The 20,794-nt window shown below is 34.8% G+C and overlaps 1 protein-coding gene and 1 long non-coding RNA gene across 3 annotated transcripts in view; one reads left to right on the forward strand and one right to left on the reverse strand.

The window, feature by feature from the left end:
* Positions 1-12,503, reverse strand: part of LOC149066958 (uncharacterized) — a 154,241-nt gene extending 141,738 nt beyond the window's left edge. Inside the window, exon 1 of the long non-coding RNA XR_016195403.1 lies at positions 12,199-12,503. This is a non-coding gene — a long non-coding RNA (uncharacterized LOC149066958). The remainder of the gene's footprint in view (positions 1-12,198) is intronic.
* Positions 12,504-13,586: 1,083 nt separating this feature from the next.
* Positions 13,587-20,794, forward strand: part of LOC149066960 (uncharacterized) — a 73,267-nt gene continuing 66,059 nt past the window's right edge. Inside the window, exon 1 of one of the 2 annotated variants that reach the window (XM_089252932.1) lies at positions 13,587-13,839. In XM_089252932.1, the coding sequence (XP_089109058.1) occupies positions 13,716-13,839 (124 nt within the window). In that variant the 5' untranslated portion in view covers positions 13,587-13,715. Of the gene's footprint in view, positions 13,840-14,366; positions 14,966-20,794 lie in introns of those variants that run through there. The other variant, XM_089252933.1, reaches the window with a different exon arrangement.

Genomic DNA, 20,794 nt, shown 5'->3' on the forward strand with positions numbered 1-20,794 from the left:
AAATCAAACCCTCGCCTGGCTCAAAGCTTTTACTTTTAAAAGTCCCTAGAAGCATTGTGACAGTTTCTGTGCTGTTGTCGTCCCAAAAACGAAACAGAATTTTATTCAACATGATCTTTCAAGCCTGCGATTGCAAAACCGGTGAGGCTGAATGAAGAGAGCAGAAAAACAAACTTTATTTATTTTTTTTATTAAACTGTGTCAGTTTTGGGGTTGCCAAATAATGCGTTTTTTTCTGTTCGACACATGCTTGTGCATAAATATTTCTTTTTTTACAAATTATCACTTATAAAACCAAAAAAAGGCATCACTCGTTCTTTGTTGTGCAGTTCCAGTGTTTCGGCTCCTGTGACAAAACGCGTAACTTTGACTGCGATTCCCGCAGCGTCAGAATATGTCACAAAAAAAATGTTTTTTGGATGTGTTTATTGTTGCTGTGTTCGGGAGACGTGGAATTAAACTCTGAGCCACTCAACCGGACACCTCCCCCATCTCAGAATACTCAAACAAAGCTGGATAATTTCCTCTCGATAAATGATGACTCGAGTACAAGCAACAAAAAAGCCACGTGAGTTCTCTCCCGATGCAGGGGAATCTAACCTAACACTTCGTGAGATCCTTGAAATAAATAGTCAGGAAACTCAATGGCAAAAATTTGACACATTCCAAGAAAAAGTCAACATCGAAGCTCAAATGAATGGTTTAAATACGCCTGGCAACACTTGATGTATAAAAATTAATGACTTTTCAGATCTATAATTTCCGCTCAATCCGATGAGATTTCGTGGCTGAAATCTAAACTCGATGACATTGAAAATAGGTCATGCAGCGAAAATTTACTATTCTTCAATGTGCCTTGCGATCAATCATCAGAAACCTGGGAAACATCAAAGGAAAAAATCAAAGAAATCTGAAAACCTGGGATTGTAGTGGGTCAACATCGACAGAGCATACAGATCGGAAAGATCCACTGAGGAAAAACCATCACCGATCATCCACCATATTTTCCCCAAAATTCCATCAACAGATGACCGGAACGTGATTTTGCAGTAATGAAAAGACCTGAAATCATACAATATCTCAGTCTGTCAGGACTGTTCATCTGATATGCGGAAAAAAAGACGTATATTGAACACTTTGAGGGGGAAAACGCTATCTCGAACGGTAAGAGCGCTAGAATTTCGATGGATAAACTCATAATTATAACGATGAAATTAACATTTGTAATTCCGAATGTACTAATATAGTAAAACTTTCAAATTGAAATTTATAAAATTGGTTTTCCCTGTTTAAAAAACGAGAGATCGTGTTCTCATGATTGTTTCTGAAAATAATATTGTCTCTCCCTCCAACGATGGTTTATCCTTTGGCATTGATTTAAGTAACAAAATTTTTACTAACATATTGCACTATAACATTGCCGGCTTACATAATAGGTGTGAATTCCCTGATTTTTGGGAAGATTTTTGGAAAAAATTATTCAATCTCTCAAAATTCACACCAGGTCTTATGATATGATTAGAACTAGGTTTAGGCTATACTGCTTTTTATCTGTGACGTTCCTAAAATTGATAATTAGATACTGGATAAGCATTCTTGAAATTCCTGAATCTAGATTTTATAGAATCTCTTATCTGCATTTTTTTATTTACTCAATTACAGAAAATAATTGATCTCAAACTTCTCTTGGAAAAAAATGGATTTGCCCTCGTCTGGTTTTTGCAGAACCCTAACATAGCTGAATGAAGAACTTTGCTACTGGACTTATCCCGTTGCCGAGATCTCTTCCAGTCCAGCTTCGTGGCAGAGTCTGGAACACTTTATTTTGTGTCAAAAAAAACCATACAAAATTTTTACAACATATTTTCCCCGGACAATTGAGTAGTGTCGCGATTAACAAGTTTTGTGGTGATTACAGACGAGATGGGATTGGAAGTTGAAGAGAAGTTTCGGGGTTTAGTTAAGACGGATGAATGTACACATATTAGGATGGAGGTATATTTTAAAAGCAATTGAGCCCCCCCCCCCATGCCATCTCATCGGTTATCTTGCACTTGCCATATTATATACACAGGATACAAAAAGAAAAAGGAATGAGAATCTTATTGTGAAATAAAAAAAATATATATATCCATCGGAGCGAGTCTCATCTCGCTTAACATCTCATTGGTGAGCAAATGGGTTTGATAACTTGTGGACTAGAGCCCTAACATAGCTGCAAAATATCTCTCTACCCCAGATTTTACCGTGTCCGGAAAATTCACCGCCAGCAATTCACCGCCAACAATTCACCGCCGGAAAATTCACCGCTAGTGCAATGGAAAATAGCATAAGAAATTCTCACTACAAGTTTATTAAAACTCAGATCTCTTTGCGGAGGATTATATACTCTCGGAAATTGATTTGTCGATTAGAAGATCCCCCTTTCAATTAAGAACATTGCAAAATTCTATATTTACACAGGGTAAAATTTTTAAAATATCTCCTGACAAAGATTGTAATTTCTGTAATTTGAAAAAAAAACTTGAAACATGGTCTCATGTAATTATGGAATGTTCGACTTTTTGAATTTTGAAGTTCTACAGAAAAAAATATTTTTCTAATATCCTGATCATATGCGTACGCAGAATTTTCTCGAGGGGGGGTTTCATATTTTTTTCTTTTCGGGGGGGGGGGGGATTTACGTTTTTTCTGTAATATAACATTATAATCTTGGCTCAGGCGTACCTTTGCGTGCGCCAATGATCCTGATCGATAATAATATACATTCCTTTCTAATATACAGACATAAAAAATACCGCCAAATCGTATGAATTTTAAACTTTCTCCCGTCTATATATACCCTAAAACTAAAATTTCGTTTTAGTAGAGAGCGAGGGCATACAGATGTTCTGCAAAATTCCCGGGAAAAGGGAAGGCAATGAATACGCTATCTGCTATTCTCTTCCCTTCGTCCCGCTTTCTGTTGTTAATTAGCCCCCCCCCCCCTGAAAAAATTTGTATGTTTCCGTTCATTTTTTTTTGTAATTAATTTGATTGATCTTATTGTATTTTCCTGTTCGACTGTTTCTATATTGCATCTCATTTTATAAACATGTTTAATGTGCAGTATACGTATATATAAATATTTATTTACGTTTCCATTTCTGACTTGTGCATTTTTTATTTTATTTTATTCTAATCATTAATATATATATGTATATACTTCTTTTAGTTTGGTCAAATGTATACTTATGCTTGCTTCTCACCTGTTTATTATTATTTTTTACTCTCTCTTTTTGTGTGTTTTTGTATTTTTTTTTCCATGCATGTATTTCATATGAAACAAAAATTTAATTTTTCACCTTGTTTTCTTGTAATAAAGCAATTGGCCCAAAAAAATAAAGATTATTATTATTATTACTTAATTTGATCAAAAAAATGAAATGGTCGAGTTTATTCTAGCCCCACAAAGTGGCAACTTTTGAGGTAATGAAAACTTGCCACTACAGAGATGAGTGATAGTGATTTTATGTATTTAATATCTCAATAAATATTGCATTTAAAGATATGAATTTTTTTGTAAATGACTTTTTAGAGTGGGATCCATATTTAAATTACTGGAAGTTTTTGCACATGGGAACTGTATAAAAAAAAAGTTAATTTTATATATTTATTTACGTACAGTATAATTTTATTTTTTATTTATGTGTACGACCTTATTTTTTATGTATCCGACCCCTAAAACAAATTTTGAGATTTTAAGTAACTGCACGTTATTTGAAAACTTTTTGTAACTGAAAGTGTTTCTAAAGTCAATGGTTGTAGAAATATCTTTGTGCAAACAATTTGAGATAGCCTGTATAACGGTTGAAGTAACTAACTAGATTTAAAATCCGAACAGTGAATTTCGTTTGTGTGTGAGAGTGTTTTTGTGAAATGAAATTCTACTGAGGGATATTTAATGTCACATCTTCAACCGTTCCTTCAAAGGAACGTGGTTTAAAAAAAATTAGTTAGGCATCGATGTTTCGAATTTTTAAATCAAATGTCACGGAGAAAAAATTGTTTTGTTTTATAAAAAGAGACGCAAACTATATGCTAATTGATTTTTTTATTTTGCAGCAGGGCTTTAATTATGTAGGAACAACCGAGGTAATAAAGCGGGACTTTTTACCCTGCATGCACAAAAATGTGGGGTGATTGCTTTTTTTCTCACTGTAGCAATTTTTTGCATTGGAGTTAAGCTCTGACTTGAAGGATTTGAGTTAGAAATATGCTGAATATGAACTTTGGGGGGCTTTCATCAGAGAGAATCACTTGAAGTTCACCTTTCACGGGGTTTTTAAGACGGCTTCCAGAAAAAAGCGTCTCTGGGAAATGTGTGATTTGATATATAAAATTCAACAATAAAATTATTCAAAAAAATTGTATTTCAATATATAAATATACTCGCCATATCATCTTGGCTGAAAACATTTAAAGGAAGTTAATTATTTCTTCAAAAAAAAAAAAATTTAAAACAAAGATTTTCTGACATTTATGTTTTTAATGTATTTTTTGAGCATCAAAAACGTATATAAAACCATCTTGAAAATTCCAAAAAATGGATTCTCGAGTCTGAAAGGTTTAAGGAGTCTCAAGTGAACTTATCAGAAAGATTAGAATCCAGGGGCCCCAGTAACTATTGATACGGCCCTGGTTGAAGGGAAAATTTGAATTCTATTTTCACGGGAATAATATTACCAAAGCTCGATCTTTCTCTTTTTCGCTGATTATTTTTCACATTTTTATTTTATGTTGGATTAAACAGCAGCATTATTTTTGTTATTTTCCGAATGCGTATAAACATTATCTAACGTTAACGAAGTAGCACAGTATATATATAAACGCAACATCATATAGTGAATTTTTATCTTCATCAAAATTCGTTATTGAGATGATCGTGCCAAATCATTTTTATGACATAGACTTATGATTTCAATGGTCATGAGTACGTTATAGTAGTTGAGCGTATAATATATGCTGAAGGAACCATAATATCACCAATCCATACAACTATACCATAATTTTTCAATTAGTACTTACCTGACGACACCTTAGTCTTACGCCAAGAGATAACTAAGGACCCCACTAGACTATGCCGCAGCAGAAATTAAAAATGAACATAAATCAAGTGTCTATGTTATGAATCCCTCTATTGTGAACCCCTCAGTAACCTCTTGTAGACCCTCAGAGGTCCGCGGATCACCTTCAGAAAACTACTCAGCTATAAAATTGTTTTTTTTTTTCAGTCGTTTCTTTTGAGGATTAAATATCCTGGTAAATATTGTGCTTCTTTTTTAGAGTCGGGATATTTAAGAATTTTCTCTGTCATATTTCACGGCATGCTGATCCTCCCGCTTTATTTCTCTAGCATTTCATCTAATGCGGGGGAATACGGTATCACTGTCTAAAATACGTAATATTTGGATACTTTTTTTATATATTTTTCATTTCAGTGACGAGAACCATAGTTTGTTTTGTTCTTAGAGTCGGATTCCATAGTCGAATGTAAATTACTCAATCAACTGAAGAGGAAAAAGAAAGGAGCAATAAAAAAGGGTATGGGAAGGGGGATTTTTATATTTCATATGTGTTCATTTGATACAGGCGAACCCATAAATACTATATGTACAGGGTGCATAGGTAACAGGGAGTACGGTAATTTACTGGTGAACTGTTGATCCTAAAGGCACACTTCCAGTTAGAAAAAGTATGCAAATCACGTGTAGTACTCAGTTATTAAAATTAAAAAATTAACTTTTTATACAGTCCCCTTGTGCCCAAAAACCCAGTTAGAAAGTTGTTGCCCTGCCTTTTCCGATGCCAACTAAGATATTCCACGTGTCTAAGTGCAATAAGTGAGATATTCGAATTCGAAAAACGGAGGAAAATTGGCGGAAAAACAGCGTTAAATGCTTATAAAACGGTTTACCCGTATTTAATGTTTTTTTCCCCCAAGTTTCCTCCGTTTTTCGAATTCGAATATCTCAGTGAATAACGCACTTAGAAAAGTGGATTTTTTTTGTTGGCAACAGGAGAGTCAGTGCAACAACTTTATAGTTGGGTTTTTGAGCACAAGGGGAAGGTATAAAAGTTAATTTTTTTATTTTAATAACTATACAATCCCTCGCAACATGAATGATATATCTGAGTACTACACGTTATTTGGATATTTTTTGTAATTGAAAGTATGCTTATAGAATCGACGGTTCACCAGTAAAATGCCACACGCCTTGTTACCAATGCACCCTGTATATTCGTTATATCAATTCAAGGATATACGTACAGTAGAACTTGAGTAAATCGAACGTGGTTAATCCGAATTTTTGGATAATTCGAATTTTATGAATTCCTCTTGAGTTTGCTGTTCAATTTAATATGGGAAAAACTACCTATTTAACTCGAATTTCTTCCCTAATATTTTGGATAATTCTACGTTTGATTCAGATGTCACACGCGGAATGTCTCTTTTCTCAGAATTACCGGTAAATTCTTTTAACTTTCAGTGTCCCTTTTCTTCATTCCGTGGTTTACTGATCGTTTGCAGAACATAGCATGTGGCCAATATAGAAAAAGTTACAATCAACAAAATCTGAACTTATTTTTTTCATTCCGGCTCCAAGCAAGAAGCAACGATTTTGTTACCAGTTCTACACACGCGCTGGCTTATGTCTTCCGGCTGGCTGCTGGAGTTTTACCGCATCCTGGATGACTTCGTTAGCACCTGCCAATGTCAGATGCATATGCCATTACTAAGGAAATACGAAAGTGTGTGCATAGTAATTAACTTCTCTACAAACGGAGTTCTTAAAAGCTGGAGTGCTGTTATCCCAGTCACGTGTCTGGTGAACATTTAGATGATTCTTTGGAAAATTCGTGCCTTTCTAGCAATACTATTCGTTTATTTCGGAATAACAATACAGCTCAGCCATATTTTTCATCACGTCCAAACGAGATTAATACGCTTGTTCAACTCTAAAAAAGAAAAATTGTGGTTCATTTATGGCTGCGATTAAAAAGTATAAAATAATACCACATTTAATCTTCTCGTGGAAATGACGAAAACGAATCTAAGAAAGCAACAGAGATTATTTGTAGTAGCTACGGACATGTTGGGAAAAAAATTGGTTTTTGACGCTCCAAAAATTTCCCATTCTCTAAAAAAATCAACCTGAAGATTTTGTACAATGTTTAGGAGAATCAAGAAAAAAACGAATGGAAATTACAAATTCACTAATGAAATAGTTCCTGCGATCGTTTAAGTTTTATACAAATATTAATTCAAAAACGAAGAAATTGGCATAGTACATACGGAATGACCTATAAGTGCTGATGCGGCTCATCAACCACCCGTCGTAGACGTATGATTCCAGTTTAAACAATGCTCAAAAGAATTTCAAAACTACCCTGTACCAATTTTGAGAATAAAGATACAGTGTGTCACAAAACAAGAAGTGAAAATTTTTATACGGTCCCCTTGTTCTCTAATTTCCAATTAAAAAGTTGTTGCACTGCCTCTCTTGAGGCCAACAAAAAAATACCAAGTTTCTCTGTGCAATATTCGCTGAGATATTCAAATTCAAAAACTGGAAAAGTTCGGAAAGGACAGCATAAATGAATGAAAGGAACGTTGTGTCCGTTAGTTTGTGCTGTTCTTTGATAACATTTCTCCGATTTTTGATTTCTGACATCTTAGCTTTTATCTTGGCCTTTATCTCATCACCCATCCGTCGTAGAGGTATAGTTTCAGTTTAAAAAATGCCCAAAAGGCGTTCAAAAATTACCCTGTACAAGTATTGAGAATGAAAATACAGTTTGTTACAAAATAAAAACTCTAAATCTTTATACAGTGCTCTTGTCCTATTATAACTTCCAATTAAAACGGTTGTTGCCCTCTATTTCCTGGCGCCAACAGAAAACATTCCATTTTTCTAAGTGCAATAAGATATTTGTCATCAAAAAATCGAAGAAAAGTTATGAAAGAACAATACAAACTAACGGACAACGCTCCTTTCCCTTTCTTATGCCGTCCTTTTCTTTGAATTGGAATATCTTAGCGAATATTGCGCTTAGAAACTTGGAATTTTTTTGTTTGCCTCCAGAGAGACAGGGAAACAACATTACAATTGGAAGTTAGAGAATAAGAGGACCCTACAAAAATTTTGATTTCAAAGTAAACTTCTTTAGCGAGACATAGCAATGAAATTCTGTGCGGGGAAGAACGCCGTCACAAAAAATGGAAATCTTTCCTTTTCCACAAAACTGGCCCTTTGTAATAACTAGTATGTGATCAAGTTCCGAGAAGCATATAGGTTGGGGGATGTAACACTTTAAGCAGTTTTTTAAAATTTCCCTGATCCGCATTATAACTGCCACATTTGGAAATAAAAACGTGTTTAAAAACTTGAGATATTTCGATGTGACCGAAATATACCAGATCAAGTTTGACGAGATATCTCGGGATTTCTGCTGTAAAGGTAAAGAGAGACTTGGTCGTGTAAGGTAATGCAAGTACACGCCCCTGTCCCACCCAGTCATCCTACTCAGTACAGATCTGACAGGGCGAGACGGAAATAAAACCCGAATCGAGAGCCATCGGAACCAGGTTCGAAGGGTGGTGCCAACTCTCTTAATATCCGTTGTGTGGTTTGCTAAAGATACAGATCTATAGCCTCCGACCGCAGGGATGAGTGCTACAAAATGGCAGCGCCAAGCTGGAGCCCTACCCCACACGCAAGGGCAAAATACCCAATAGTAGGGTAAAATAATCCTGTCTCACGACTGTCTGGTCGTCTAAGGTAAAGAAAAATAAGGTTGATTTGGTGGTGGGAAGGGGGAGCGTATTCAGTAATAGAGCCCTACTTACACTTACCCAGAGTTACGTTTTTTTTTTTTTTTTTTTTTTTTTTAAACGTGCACCTTTCTCAAATTCAAGTATAGTTACTGACTAATTTGCTGAGAATTGGTAGCTATTTTTAAGTTATAACCAACAATTGTTTGGTTGATCTAAACAGTATTGGTACCGAAATCTACCTTTTTTTTTCTTTTTTTTTTTGAAGACTGGTCATGATTTCTCTTCTACCTGAAGTCCAACGTTACTACCAGCCTTTAAAAAAATACGGTTAATGCGATGATGCTCATCAATGATAATTCACCGGGTCGGCTCCACCAATCGCGTAACTTCAAGATATGACTTTTCGTGTTTTTGTGAATTTTTTTTCCTGTCATGGGTGCGGAGAGGTTTTCTATAAGAAATAGAAGTGGGAGATTATATAACTAGAGAGGCAAAATATATATATTGAAATTAAACGTCAACGAGCACCTCATCTGTTCCCTCGTTTACAAGAATAGTGGAAAATATCTAAACAAAAAAAAAATTAAAACTGAGATTATCAATTGTTCTGGAATAACTTCCTAAATTAATTTTTACTTATTGAAAGGTGTAATACAGCACAATCACTCCACTGTAATCGGGCATATGCCTGTTGTGTGTGAGTTTATTAATAAATAAATAAATAAATTATTATAAATTCAAAATTGATGAAAAATTATAGCACAACTTAGGGATTAAAATAATTAAAAATTCATGAATAAAACAACTAATTAACAAAAACAACATTAATGAGAGAAATAGTTCTAGAATCGACGAAAACTCAGAATTTGTGAAAGCCATAATTTCAGAATTACTGAAAGCTGATAATTTTTGAGCTCTCTATTTGATTCAGGGCCGTGGGTTAGACGCGAGGATCCCAACGTATGAGATTAGAATTTTTTATTATTAATATCCTAACGAGGCGTCAAAACAGGAATTGCAGTTGGTAGGGTACTCAAACATCCACGGTATTTTGTAAAACCGTTTTCTGAGCTTAGTATTCAGAATTTGAAATACCCTGCATAAAAGTAGAGCTGAGCACTCACGAGTGCATACACACTTCTGACACCTCTCGATCCCAATATATTAGATTTAGATCAGTGACGCCAAAATCATGTTTTGATTTGCATCATTTCGCAACTTTTACGAAAGTTTGTAAGATTTCTAAAGGCATCAAATGCCCGTTCTACCTGTAATGATGCGATATTAGGAATCGAAAGTTTCATATCTCATTTCAGCTGGCACAAACAAAATAGTTTAGAAGTAATTGTTCGATTTGACAACCTAAAATTTTCACTTCTATCACGCGAGATTCTTACGCCTTTTATTAATTTTGTTATACATTGTATTTTTACTCTTAAAACTAGTACAGGGTAATTTTTGAATGCCTTTCGAGCATTTTTTTAAATTGAAACTATACCTCTACGACGGATGATTGATGAGATAAAAGCCGCGTTAGCACTTACAGGACACCCTGTATAAGTGATAGCTTATGTTTATATAATGTTTATATAATTATTAAGTGTTGTTGTGAAAGTTCTGTTATCTTATAAGGATGAATTGGATAATTAGAAATTTGCACTGTCCTCTTGAGCTTCGAATTAACCAAGTTCGACTGTAATTATATCCTTGAATTGTTATAATGAATTACAGCCAAAAACTGTTATAGTGACATTAAAATGACTCGAGAAGAAATGACTTCTCATTACCTTGAAAAAAGTCCAAAATAACCTAGATAATAGATGACTAGCAGAAAGTGACTGATTGTTGATTCCAATCCACGCAGATCAGGAATAAAAAAAAATGAACACAAAATATTGGTAAAAACTTGCAATCCATAAAACATTTGGTTCATTCTCTAATTGATATTTTAAACACAATAAAATATTGTAGGCTATATTTTTTTTGCATTGTATGCGGCAAGTTTCTGCATCTCACCTTAATGTTGTTTCTTTAGCATAGTGATACTTTCGTTAAAGAAACCACACAAAAGATGAAATAAAAAATAACGAAAACTATATTATACGTATCTTCAACTTGATGGTCGTGAACTCGACTGTGCTCATTGGAACACCTAGGAGTGCTCAATGATTGTGCCTAATTTCATTTTCGCGATTTCTTGTGAGTGCAATTTAAACTATCTCATTCAAGTTACATCCGAAAAGTCACATTATGCTGTTGATACCGTAGTTATGATGGGAAGTTACGAACGATAATGATATCTCAATCTTTCTGGGACGTGATTACTTTATAATATACATCATAATATATCTTATTCATGCTGGGAAAAAATCATGATATCAAATCAGCTGTAAGATATAATCACTATATGCATCATGTCAATGATGATGCTGCTGTGCGGTTTCCCAGTCGAATTTATTTTTTTGCCGAAGTCGTGAATGTGATGAACCACACCGGACTGCTGTGTAAACTAATCTGGGAGGATTAGAAAAATGTTCGTTAAAACGGGACTTTCGCTACAATGGTATTCGTTAAAAAAAGGTTTGACTGTACATAAGCAGCGCACAAATCACATTGAAACTGTGCGCTATAAATAAATATAATAAATCATTAGCAAAGATATTTTAATGATTTTAGGATAATTTTGGAGCGCTGATTTCGAATCTGGCAGTGGTTTTGCAGGTTGGCTCAAGATTTTCAGATAAAGTGGAAATTAAATTTCATTGATAATCCCTAAGCAGCACACAAATCACATTGTTGAGCATATGCATTATCTCAAAAACTAGAGCCAATTCGGCAAAAACAATTCTAGATTCGAAATTAGCTCCCCGAAAATTACTGAAATATTTTTGCTAGTGATTTACTGTATTAATTTAAAACTCACAGTTTCAATCTGATTATTTGCTGCTCGTGGTAGTGTCATTGAGAGAGAGAGAGAGAAATTTAGTTTTCCTTTTTTTCTTAAAAACAAAAGCCAATCGGACAAAACTAATGCAGGTCCAGAATCAGCGCCCAAAATCATCCTAAAATCATTAAAGTTTTGAAAGAACGTGAATTTTTATTTATTTATTTATTGAGCAGTGTAATCAATGGTATTTTCGAATATTACGAGGCTTATAACGGAAAACAAAGGGGAAGAACTCGGAACTCAAAGAAAATATATATATCAAGCGTGATAATACATTATCACTGAAACTGGTTCAGTTGCGATTGGTTGGGCATGTAAATTTATGTTTCAAGAAGATATAAGCACTTGTGCGCCGATTACTCTGGTTGAAAATGGGGTGGGGGGAGAGAGAGACTTCTGTTATGGAGAGAATTTCAAAAAAAAAAGCCCTTACCCCTTTCTGATAAACATCGTTGTCCATAGTTTTTCTCGCTCTTCTTCAATATGATATACGTGAGACGACCGTGCAGTCACAGAAACGATAGCAACCATCTAACAAATCGCATACGTGCGCTTTCCGTGTTGACGCTCGCGTTTTTTTTTTGGAAAGTTTTTAACTGAAAATTAAAAAATAAATAAATAAAGCAGACTCACATCTCATTGGAAAATGAAGAAACTCATATATTAAAATAAAAATGTGGGGCCAAGAGTTTAGTGACACGAACAGCAAAAGGGAGCAGCAGCATCCGTTCTTTGGGTGAGAATCTTTCTCACTGGCCGCTTGCAAGCTTATGAAGAGAAAGTCTCTCTCTCTCTCTCTTCTCTTTTCTGCCATCCAGTGCCGATACTGATTGAATTTCTGGTTCCGCGAACCTAATTTTGCCGCTAAATTCACCTTTTCTAATCACTTTAAGAATCCCTCCGCCCACATCCAAACTCATCATGATGAAGAAGAAGATCTCTTTTGTTTGCAAAAGCACGCCCCGACACCATCAAAAGCAACAAAAAAAAATAATAATAAAGAAATAAAAAAAATGGAGCCTCTTCTTTCTCATCCAATTCTTTTTCTTTCTTACTATTTTTTTTTCTCTCTGCTTCGGTCTACATTTAATTTTTCACCGTTCAATAAGTTTTGTATTTGGCCCTGGCCCCCTTCCTCCTCTCCTTTGGCCTCTCTCTCTCTCGCTCCCTGAATTTTTTACCCTCCTTCTCCTTTTTTCACTATTAGATTTCGCATGAAAAGGGCATTTTTCCCTCTCTCCCATCGGTCTAACCTCGTGAATTTTTTTTTCCTCCTTATTTTCCGTATTGGCATGGACATCAATTTTTGGCTTGAATTTTTCTGTTTCTGAGGATTTTCGTGTGGTTTTTCCCTTATTACATATTTTGGTGCAACGAAAAATGTACGTAAGCGTCACATTAACATTTTTGAGATTGATCTTTTTGTCGGGAAATTACTTTTGACGATTTGTAACATGCATGCATACGTAGAGAGAGAGAGGATTTTTCGGAGAAAATAATAATAAAAAGGAGAGCGAAAAGAGAACCAAACCCAATGGAATCAAGAGAATTTACAGCCTCCCCTTGCTCGAGTGGCCCGTTTCCACGTCAGTGTCTCGATAGGCCGTGTTACGCGTGAGATATGTTGATGCAATAGGATAAAAGGGGCGTCATCCTGATCGACAGTGAGATGTTGCGGAGGTGGGCGTTACCCACACGGAGCGAGAGGGTCGGTCCCGACTCGAAGAGACCAATCAAAACAGGCGGGGGCGTGGTCAGGAGAGGATCTGAGCCCAGGCCAGACAGGTGATCCTTATAAGGCCGAATTCCGAGGTAACTTCGTTAGTCACTTTTGGTTAAGGTGGAGAAGACGTCGTTTTCGCTTGTGTTGTGTCTGTTCTCTCTCTTCTCTCTTTTTCTCTCTCCTCTCTCTCTCCCTCTCTTGCTCTCTCTCTCTCCGCTGAGTCCAAAATGGCCGATGACCAGAGGCTTCTCTCGGACGATGGACGAGTCGACAAGAGAAAATGCGACGAGTTTGCGGCCCTCTACGGCCTGGACAGCGCGACCCGCGCTTTACCGGATCCGCACTCCGCCGGTAAGTTGTTACCGACCGCCTAAATTCAATAAAACCCTTGCTGCTCTTCTACATGATCATGATGATGATGCGCCGCACGCTCTGTGTGTGTGTGTGTGGTGTGTGTGTGTGTGCGCTTGTATGTCTCTCTCTTTCTCTCTCTCTCTCTCTCTCCTTCCTTAATTGAATCGGGCCTGGAGTTCGGCAATCTTCATTTTCAGTTTTGCCAAATATGGCGGAGTGGTAGGGATAAGGATGGGGTTGGTGGTTGGAGGTAGGCGCTCGTTATTAAATTGGAAATTGCATTAGAGCCGTTGTCGCCGATTTGTTCACCTAATCCACCAGAATGATTGGATCTGACAGTTTTTGCCGACGCTTAATACAACAAAATGCGGGCGTGACGCCTCTCGAGCCCGTATTTCCATCTAAGACATCAACCGAACAAGAACTTGTGCCGTAACACCATCACTTGAATTTCTTACCACCTCCCTAGCTAGAAAATGATATTTGTCTCGTGTAATGACGATTCCGTAGCTCGTTTGGGTTTCCCCGAAATAGGACGAACGCAATACGTGCATTGCGACCCTAATGAATCTGCCCCACGGAATCTGCACGCAGATACTTTAAATGGAATGATAGTCGGGGATAACATTCTTCAAACATTTCGGTTCTTCGAAAAAACAAAAACGATGAAAAAAAAAAGTTTTCTTCTACGGAATGTTGATCTTGACACATAAGAGTGTACGTGGATGTGTTGGATAGAAATCAAAGCATACAAGGGTTGGGCACATCTCCGCCACCCTCCTTTTAGCAAATGTTCACACGTAAGAATGAAATGCGCAGAATCACACTCCTTTCATCCTTTTTTGATGATTTCCAGCCAACGCAACGAACACAAAGTAAAGATGTCGAATCGCGGAATTCAGCCAACGCTGTACTCACGGTTCCTTTGGGACAGAGGCACAAAATGCCGAATTTTTGTGTCGATGTCAACACGTTTTCATCAAGCTAGTGAGAAGAGACGAGATATCATCATGCCTGACTATCATCTAATCAGGACGAGGATTAACAGCTAATATCTTAAGAGATGTGCCTGGTGAATATCTTTACATCATTCAGGGACTTCACGGAGAGTTGGTCAGTTTTGGTATGAGAGAGAGATAGAAATAGTTTATATTTTTGAAATATATTATTTATTGCATCGGTTTAAATGCATTAATGTGTTCGTGAAGTTTCTATACTTGAATGTGAATTTAAATACATGCTGGCTTAGTTTTTTTTTTAAATGATCATACGTTGTACTTCTTTCAGCTGAGGTATGATATTATATACTAACCACATTATTTAATCGCGTAAATGTCATAAATATACATCAAGTTAATATCGAGAGAGGAAAAATAATCGTCAATAACCTATTTACACTGATTTAAGAAGTATTATGTTGGGTTTTCTCGAGCAAAACTTTGATCTATCTTTGCATATCTTAAGAATAAAACCATTTAATTACCATTTATAATTTACTGATTACTGATATAATCAATTTATCTCAATTATAAACTCATTCACCAGATTGTTAATAAATTTGATTATTTCGGTTCGCACAGGTACACTTGCCAGATTACATTTTATTGTTCCTGCTAGCAATCATGTTATATCGTCTTATACAAATAAAGAAGAGAGGATTTAATATCTAATCACATCTCCTGAAAATAAAATATTTTTCTATTTTCTTATACACATATTTTTACTGAATAAAATGCGTATATAAAGAAAACTTTCTCGTGTTAATCTTCATTATTGGTATTTCTATATATATTTTCTTACATTAATTTGTATCAAAGATCATTAATTTAAAATTTTCTACAACTAATCAGCAGAACGATAATCACCTAAGCAGCCTTCTTTATGTGATCGCCATAATATCGTTAATGTAGTTATTACTGTGTTTACAGTCTTCGATACAATTATTATTGTTAGAGATTTTGGTTTCTCACGGATATTTGATAAATATTCGGAATGTCGTCCGGAAAGACTCCCAAATATATTTTAAAGACATTTTAGGAACTTATGGCTTTAATCGTAATCAATATTTTGGTTGATTTCAATAAATTTGCTTCTACAAGTTTTTTATACGTGACTTTGGTTGAAATATTGAATAATAATCATTGCGATGTAAACAGACACACAATAGACTTTTACTTTCAGGAAAGTTTTGCAATTGGGGAAATAATAAAACTCAATCATAAACTAGGGCTAGAAATTGATTAGAAGTTTTAACTGGTTAATCAAAACTTTTTAATCAATTGATTGACTGATTGATCAAATTTCGATCGAAAATTTTTAAACGCTAACCATTCATAACAAACGTAGTATTTGCAACTACGTATATATGATGTTAATTGGACTTAAAAATATTTTTTATTCATTTCATGCACCTATTTTCCAAATGTGAACAACTGTGTTAATAAATTAAGAAAATCTGCCTGCTCTCGCGTGAAGCAGTTTAATTTGCTGAACATACTGGCCACGTCCTGGAATTCCTCGGATTCCAGGATCTTTTCATTTTTTTTAGAAAATCGCGCGGTTATATTTTAGGTTAGTCACTGACTTCAAAACTACTTTAGAACTTCATACTATTACTTGTTTCATTTCGAAACTGTAGAAAATACTCGTATCTGAGAGGGGGGGGGGGTTTCGCTCTCAAATGGTACTGAAGGGGAGGGGAACTAACTCTTCCTGCTGAAACTGAAAGCCAAACTGCTGTTCACAGTGGACACAATATATTTTGAGATTTTCTTTTAAAATTCCCTTCAACCTCATTTCGGGGCGTTTTCATTGAATCGACTGGTATTTCCCAATGAAAAAAAATTTGATAAAATTATTGATTCAAGGATCAATCTGGTCACTTATCGAAAATTATATGTATAGAAATATAATTCAAGACATCTAATCGATTCTGTCATATAAATCTAATTAATTTGCAAACGTTTAATTACAATTTTAATCGAATGTTAATCGGATTGATCGAGTCGATTAACTGAACCAAAATTTTTAACTGCGATTTATACCGATTAATCGATCAATCGGGGCAGCTCTAAAATGTAAACAAAGCTAATTTAAATTCACCGAATCGAAGTCATGTATACCTATAATACTTCAAGAATATTATTCATTGAAATTGGATATTTTTGAATTTCGAAATCACTTTCTTATCGTTGAAGAGATCCACGTTGCGCTAAAATGGCTCGTGGGTCATCAGCGTAGTAAAATGACTGGGGTCTTTTAACCTATATCATTACATTAGAAATGACATTGGTGACATTATATAGAAATAATTAATGGCCAATCACCTGTTTGATAAATTCATTTTAACATTGTTAAATAAATTTAATTAATTACGAAAATAAACTACCTCATTGATTATATGGATCATATTATAAACTTTATAGTACAACAGCAAAATTATGTATCTTGTATATTAATCAGCAAAAATTATATTTTATAATTGTATTACATTACTTTTAATTAAAACCAGCGATGACGATAGGATCCTTTAGGGCAGTAGTTTCTAAAGTGTGGGATATGAACTGTGGGAGTTGCGAAAGGAATTCCAATATTTAATATTTTGGTGATAAGTAAATAAAAATTTATCAAACCAATATAATACTTTGCTTAACAGAGATATTCAATATCTTACGCGTATGACTGAGAATGAGTTATATAATATATATGAACAATATTATATTATATTATATTATATTATATTATATTATATTATATTATATTATATTATATTATATTATATTATATTATATTATATTATATTATATTATATTATATTATATTATATTATATTATATTATATTATATTATATTATATTATATTATATTATATTATATTATATTATATTATATTATATTATATTATATTATATTATATTATATTATATTATATTATATTATATTATATTATATTATATTATATTATATTATATTATATTATATTATATTATATTATATTATATTATATTATATTATATTATATTATATTATATTATATTATATTATATTATATTATTTTATTACAGTCGAATCCCGTTATAACGAACTCCAAGAGACCAGAGAAATCACTTCGTTATAAAGGAATTATAAGTTTTTGTATTCTTCCTATGTAAACTTATCTGGGGGATTAGAATAGTGTTCGTTAAAACGAAATTTGACCGTATTGAAATGATCCCCGGTTTTTATGATTTTTAAAGTAAATTTTAGCTCTTGTACTTTCAGATACGTAAAAAGTACGTGATAAAATTTTATTTCGATGCTTTTTTTTTATCGCTTTATCTACAAACAAACCTCAAATCCACTTTTATTAATTTTTTTTTCTCCAGGCATCAATCACAATATCAGAAGTGACCACAAAAGAAATTTTCTCAGTCAAACTCCTTTGAATATTCCAATTAATTTTTCTTATAGTGTTAATGAACTTTCTTTTGTTAAACATTATCAATGGATTTTTGAGAACATCTCATAAAATAAATAAATAAATACCAAACTTGTTCCTAACTTTTCCTTCCGGAGAAGAGTCTATGATGACCAACTTAAATGACCGAACAGTAGACACATATAGCACCATAGCCTCGGGTTATATTAGCGATAAATAGTAAAGTAAAAATATTAGAGTGAAGGGGTTCTGAAAGAGAGCTCAAAAGATCAAGAACTAAGACAGTGGTGAGCTAGAATGCAAAAGTTTCTGATTGCTTTGGGTAGAAGATGCCTTCAAAAATCAAAAGAAAGATTAGATTCGGTATTCCTGTTGATATAATTATTACTCAGTGATTTTCGATCAAGGATGGGTGATGTCTTATGCGGTACAGTTATATATTGATAGAAGAATAAGATAAGAAGAATCAAAAGTTTCGTTGAGAGGCGTAAATGTTACGAACTACGCTGGGCAGTGAGATAATGAGCTTAGTTTATGAACTCTGAGCTGGTTGAAATCATTGTATTTGCCTTTTGTCGGACTCGAGGACTTAAGGATCTATAGTTTTGGCCTAATCAAGCTTTTCTGATCGTCGAGAACCTTGAAACCAAAACGAGTTTCCGAATATCCGCTTGTTTGGTTGTGATCGTGTCCGGAAAATTCACCGCCAGCAATTCACCGACAACAATTCACCGCCGGAAAATTCACCGACCAACAATTCACCGCTAGGAAAATTCACCGACCGACAATTCACCGCCATGCAATTCACCACTAGGAAAATTCACCGCTAGGAAAATTCACCGACCGACAATTCACCCCCATGCAATTCACCACTTTTTCCTAGCGGTGAATTGTTGGTCGGTGAATTTTCCTAGCGGTGAATTGCATGGCGGTGAATTGTTGTCGGTGAATTTTCCGGCGGTGAATTTTCCGTAAACCCTTAAAAGAGCCATTGTAATTTAAACAGCCTACGTACACGTAGATAATTGTATTCGTAACAATCTCAATTTCGTTTCCCCTATAAAACCATTTAAGATTTTTAGGAAAGTTGTGACCCCGACAGAAGATAACTATCTTAGATTTAGACAAATTGACTTGCATCATATTGATCATCTCGCGTTATTTTTTAATCGTTTATTCATTTTTTGCAGACCCACCATGGAATCCGACATCATCACACCATCTGCATAAGCAAGTATTTTGATTTCCACGTCTAAGATCGAAACACCTGTGGCAACGGAGTTACAAATATCAATAATTAGATCATTTATAAATAAATTAAACAACACGGAACTTAAAATGCAACCCTGTTTTTTACCATTATCAATTGAAAACTGGTGAGGGACTTGGGTCAGTGATTTCCTTGCCGCGCACATAGTACATAGTACTAATACAAAGATGTTAAAACATTGACTAATTTATAACTCATACCGGCTGTGTAAAGAGTTTTTGCCACAATAACTCCCGATTTACAGCATCGAAAGCGGATTTGTAGTCGATGAAAAAAATACAGGGTGATTATAAAAAAACTATCCCGACATAAGGGCCCCTAACTATCATACCATTCAAAGAAACTGAATGAAATTTTGGCATAAGGTATTTTGATGTATGCGCTCAAGAATGATATGGAAAACAACAGTGTCACTCTAACAGTTACGGTTACAGTGAGAAAATTTCGAAAATATCAAATGGCAACACCAAGTTTTTTGTATTGGAATGTGATCTCCATTGTGAAAAACCCTAAATAGCGTTCGAACGGCAACTGTAGCATGAAAATCACCGGCGGTAGATAGGCTAAAAGTGAGGACAACCAATAAGGACAGAGAAGCAGCATAAAATAAAGCATTTTATTGTGTTTCACAAATTTTCTACATGACCTTGTGGAGGACTAATCAGGCTGGGATCTCAGACGAATGAAACGAACATTAATGCTCTGGTGCACGGCAAAGTCCTTTTTACTTTTTCCTTGCCTAGCTCCGGGGATTTTCGTGCTACAGGTGCCATTCCAACGCTATTTAGTGTTTTTCAGTATGGAGATCGCATTCCAATACAAAAATCTTGGTGTTGCCATTTGATATTTTCGAAATTTTCTCACCGTAACTGTTAGAGTGACACTGTTGTTTTCCATATCATTCTTGAGCGCATACCTCAAAATACCTTATGCCAAAATTTCATTCAGTTTCTGTGAATGGTATGATAGTTAGGGGCCCATATGTCGGGATAGTTTTTTTATAATCACCCGTACTTTTCGTCGTTTTTGTTTCAAGACTTTATTAATCACTGTATCAAACATAAAGTTGTTATCAAGTGTTCGATGTCCTCTCCGGAAGCCAGCTTGGTAATCCGAGGCAAAATCTTTCTTTCACTCAACAATGGATCAAGTAATTATGAAGGATTGATGAAAAAATTTTTGTAGCAAGCTGGAATGAGGGACAGGGGTCTATAATTCACGATCTTAGACCTAGCCAAATTTTGGGATGCTTTTTAAGATTTTAG

This window comes from Pholcus phalangioides, unplaced genomic scaffold, assembly GCF_987345545.1.
Source record: "Pholcus phalangioides strain wild (caught in Gottingen) unplaced genomic scaffold, Ppha-v1.0 ptg000031l_1, whole genome shotgun sequence".
Lineage (NCBI taxonomy): Eukaryota > Metazoa > Arthropoda > Arachnida > Araneae > Pholcidae > Pholcus > Pholcus phalangioides.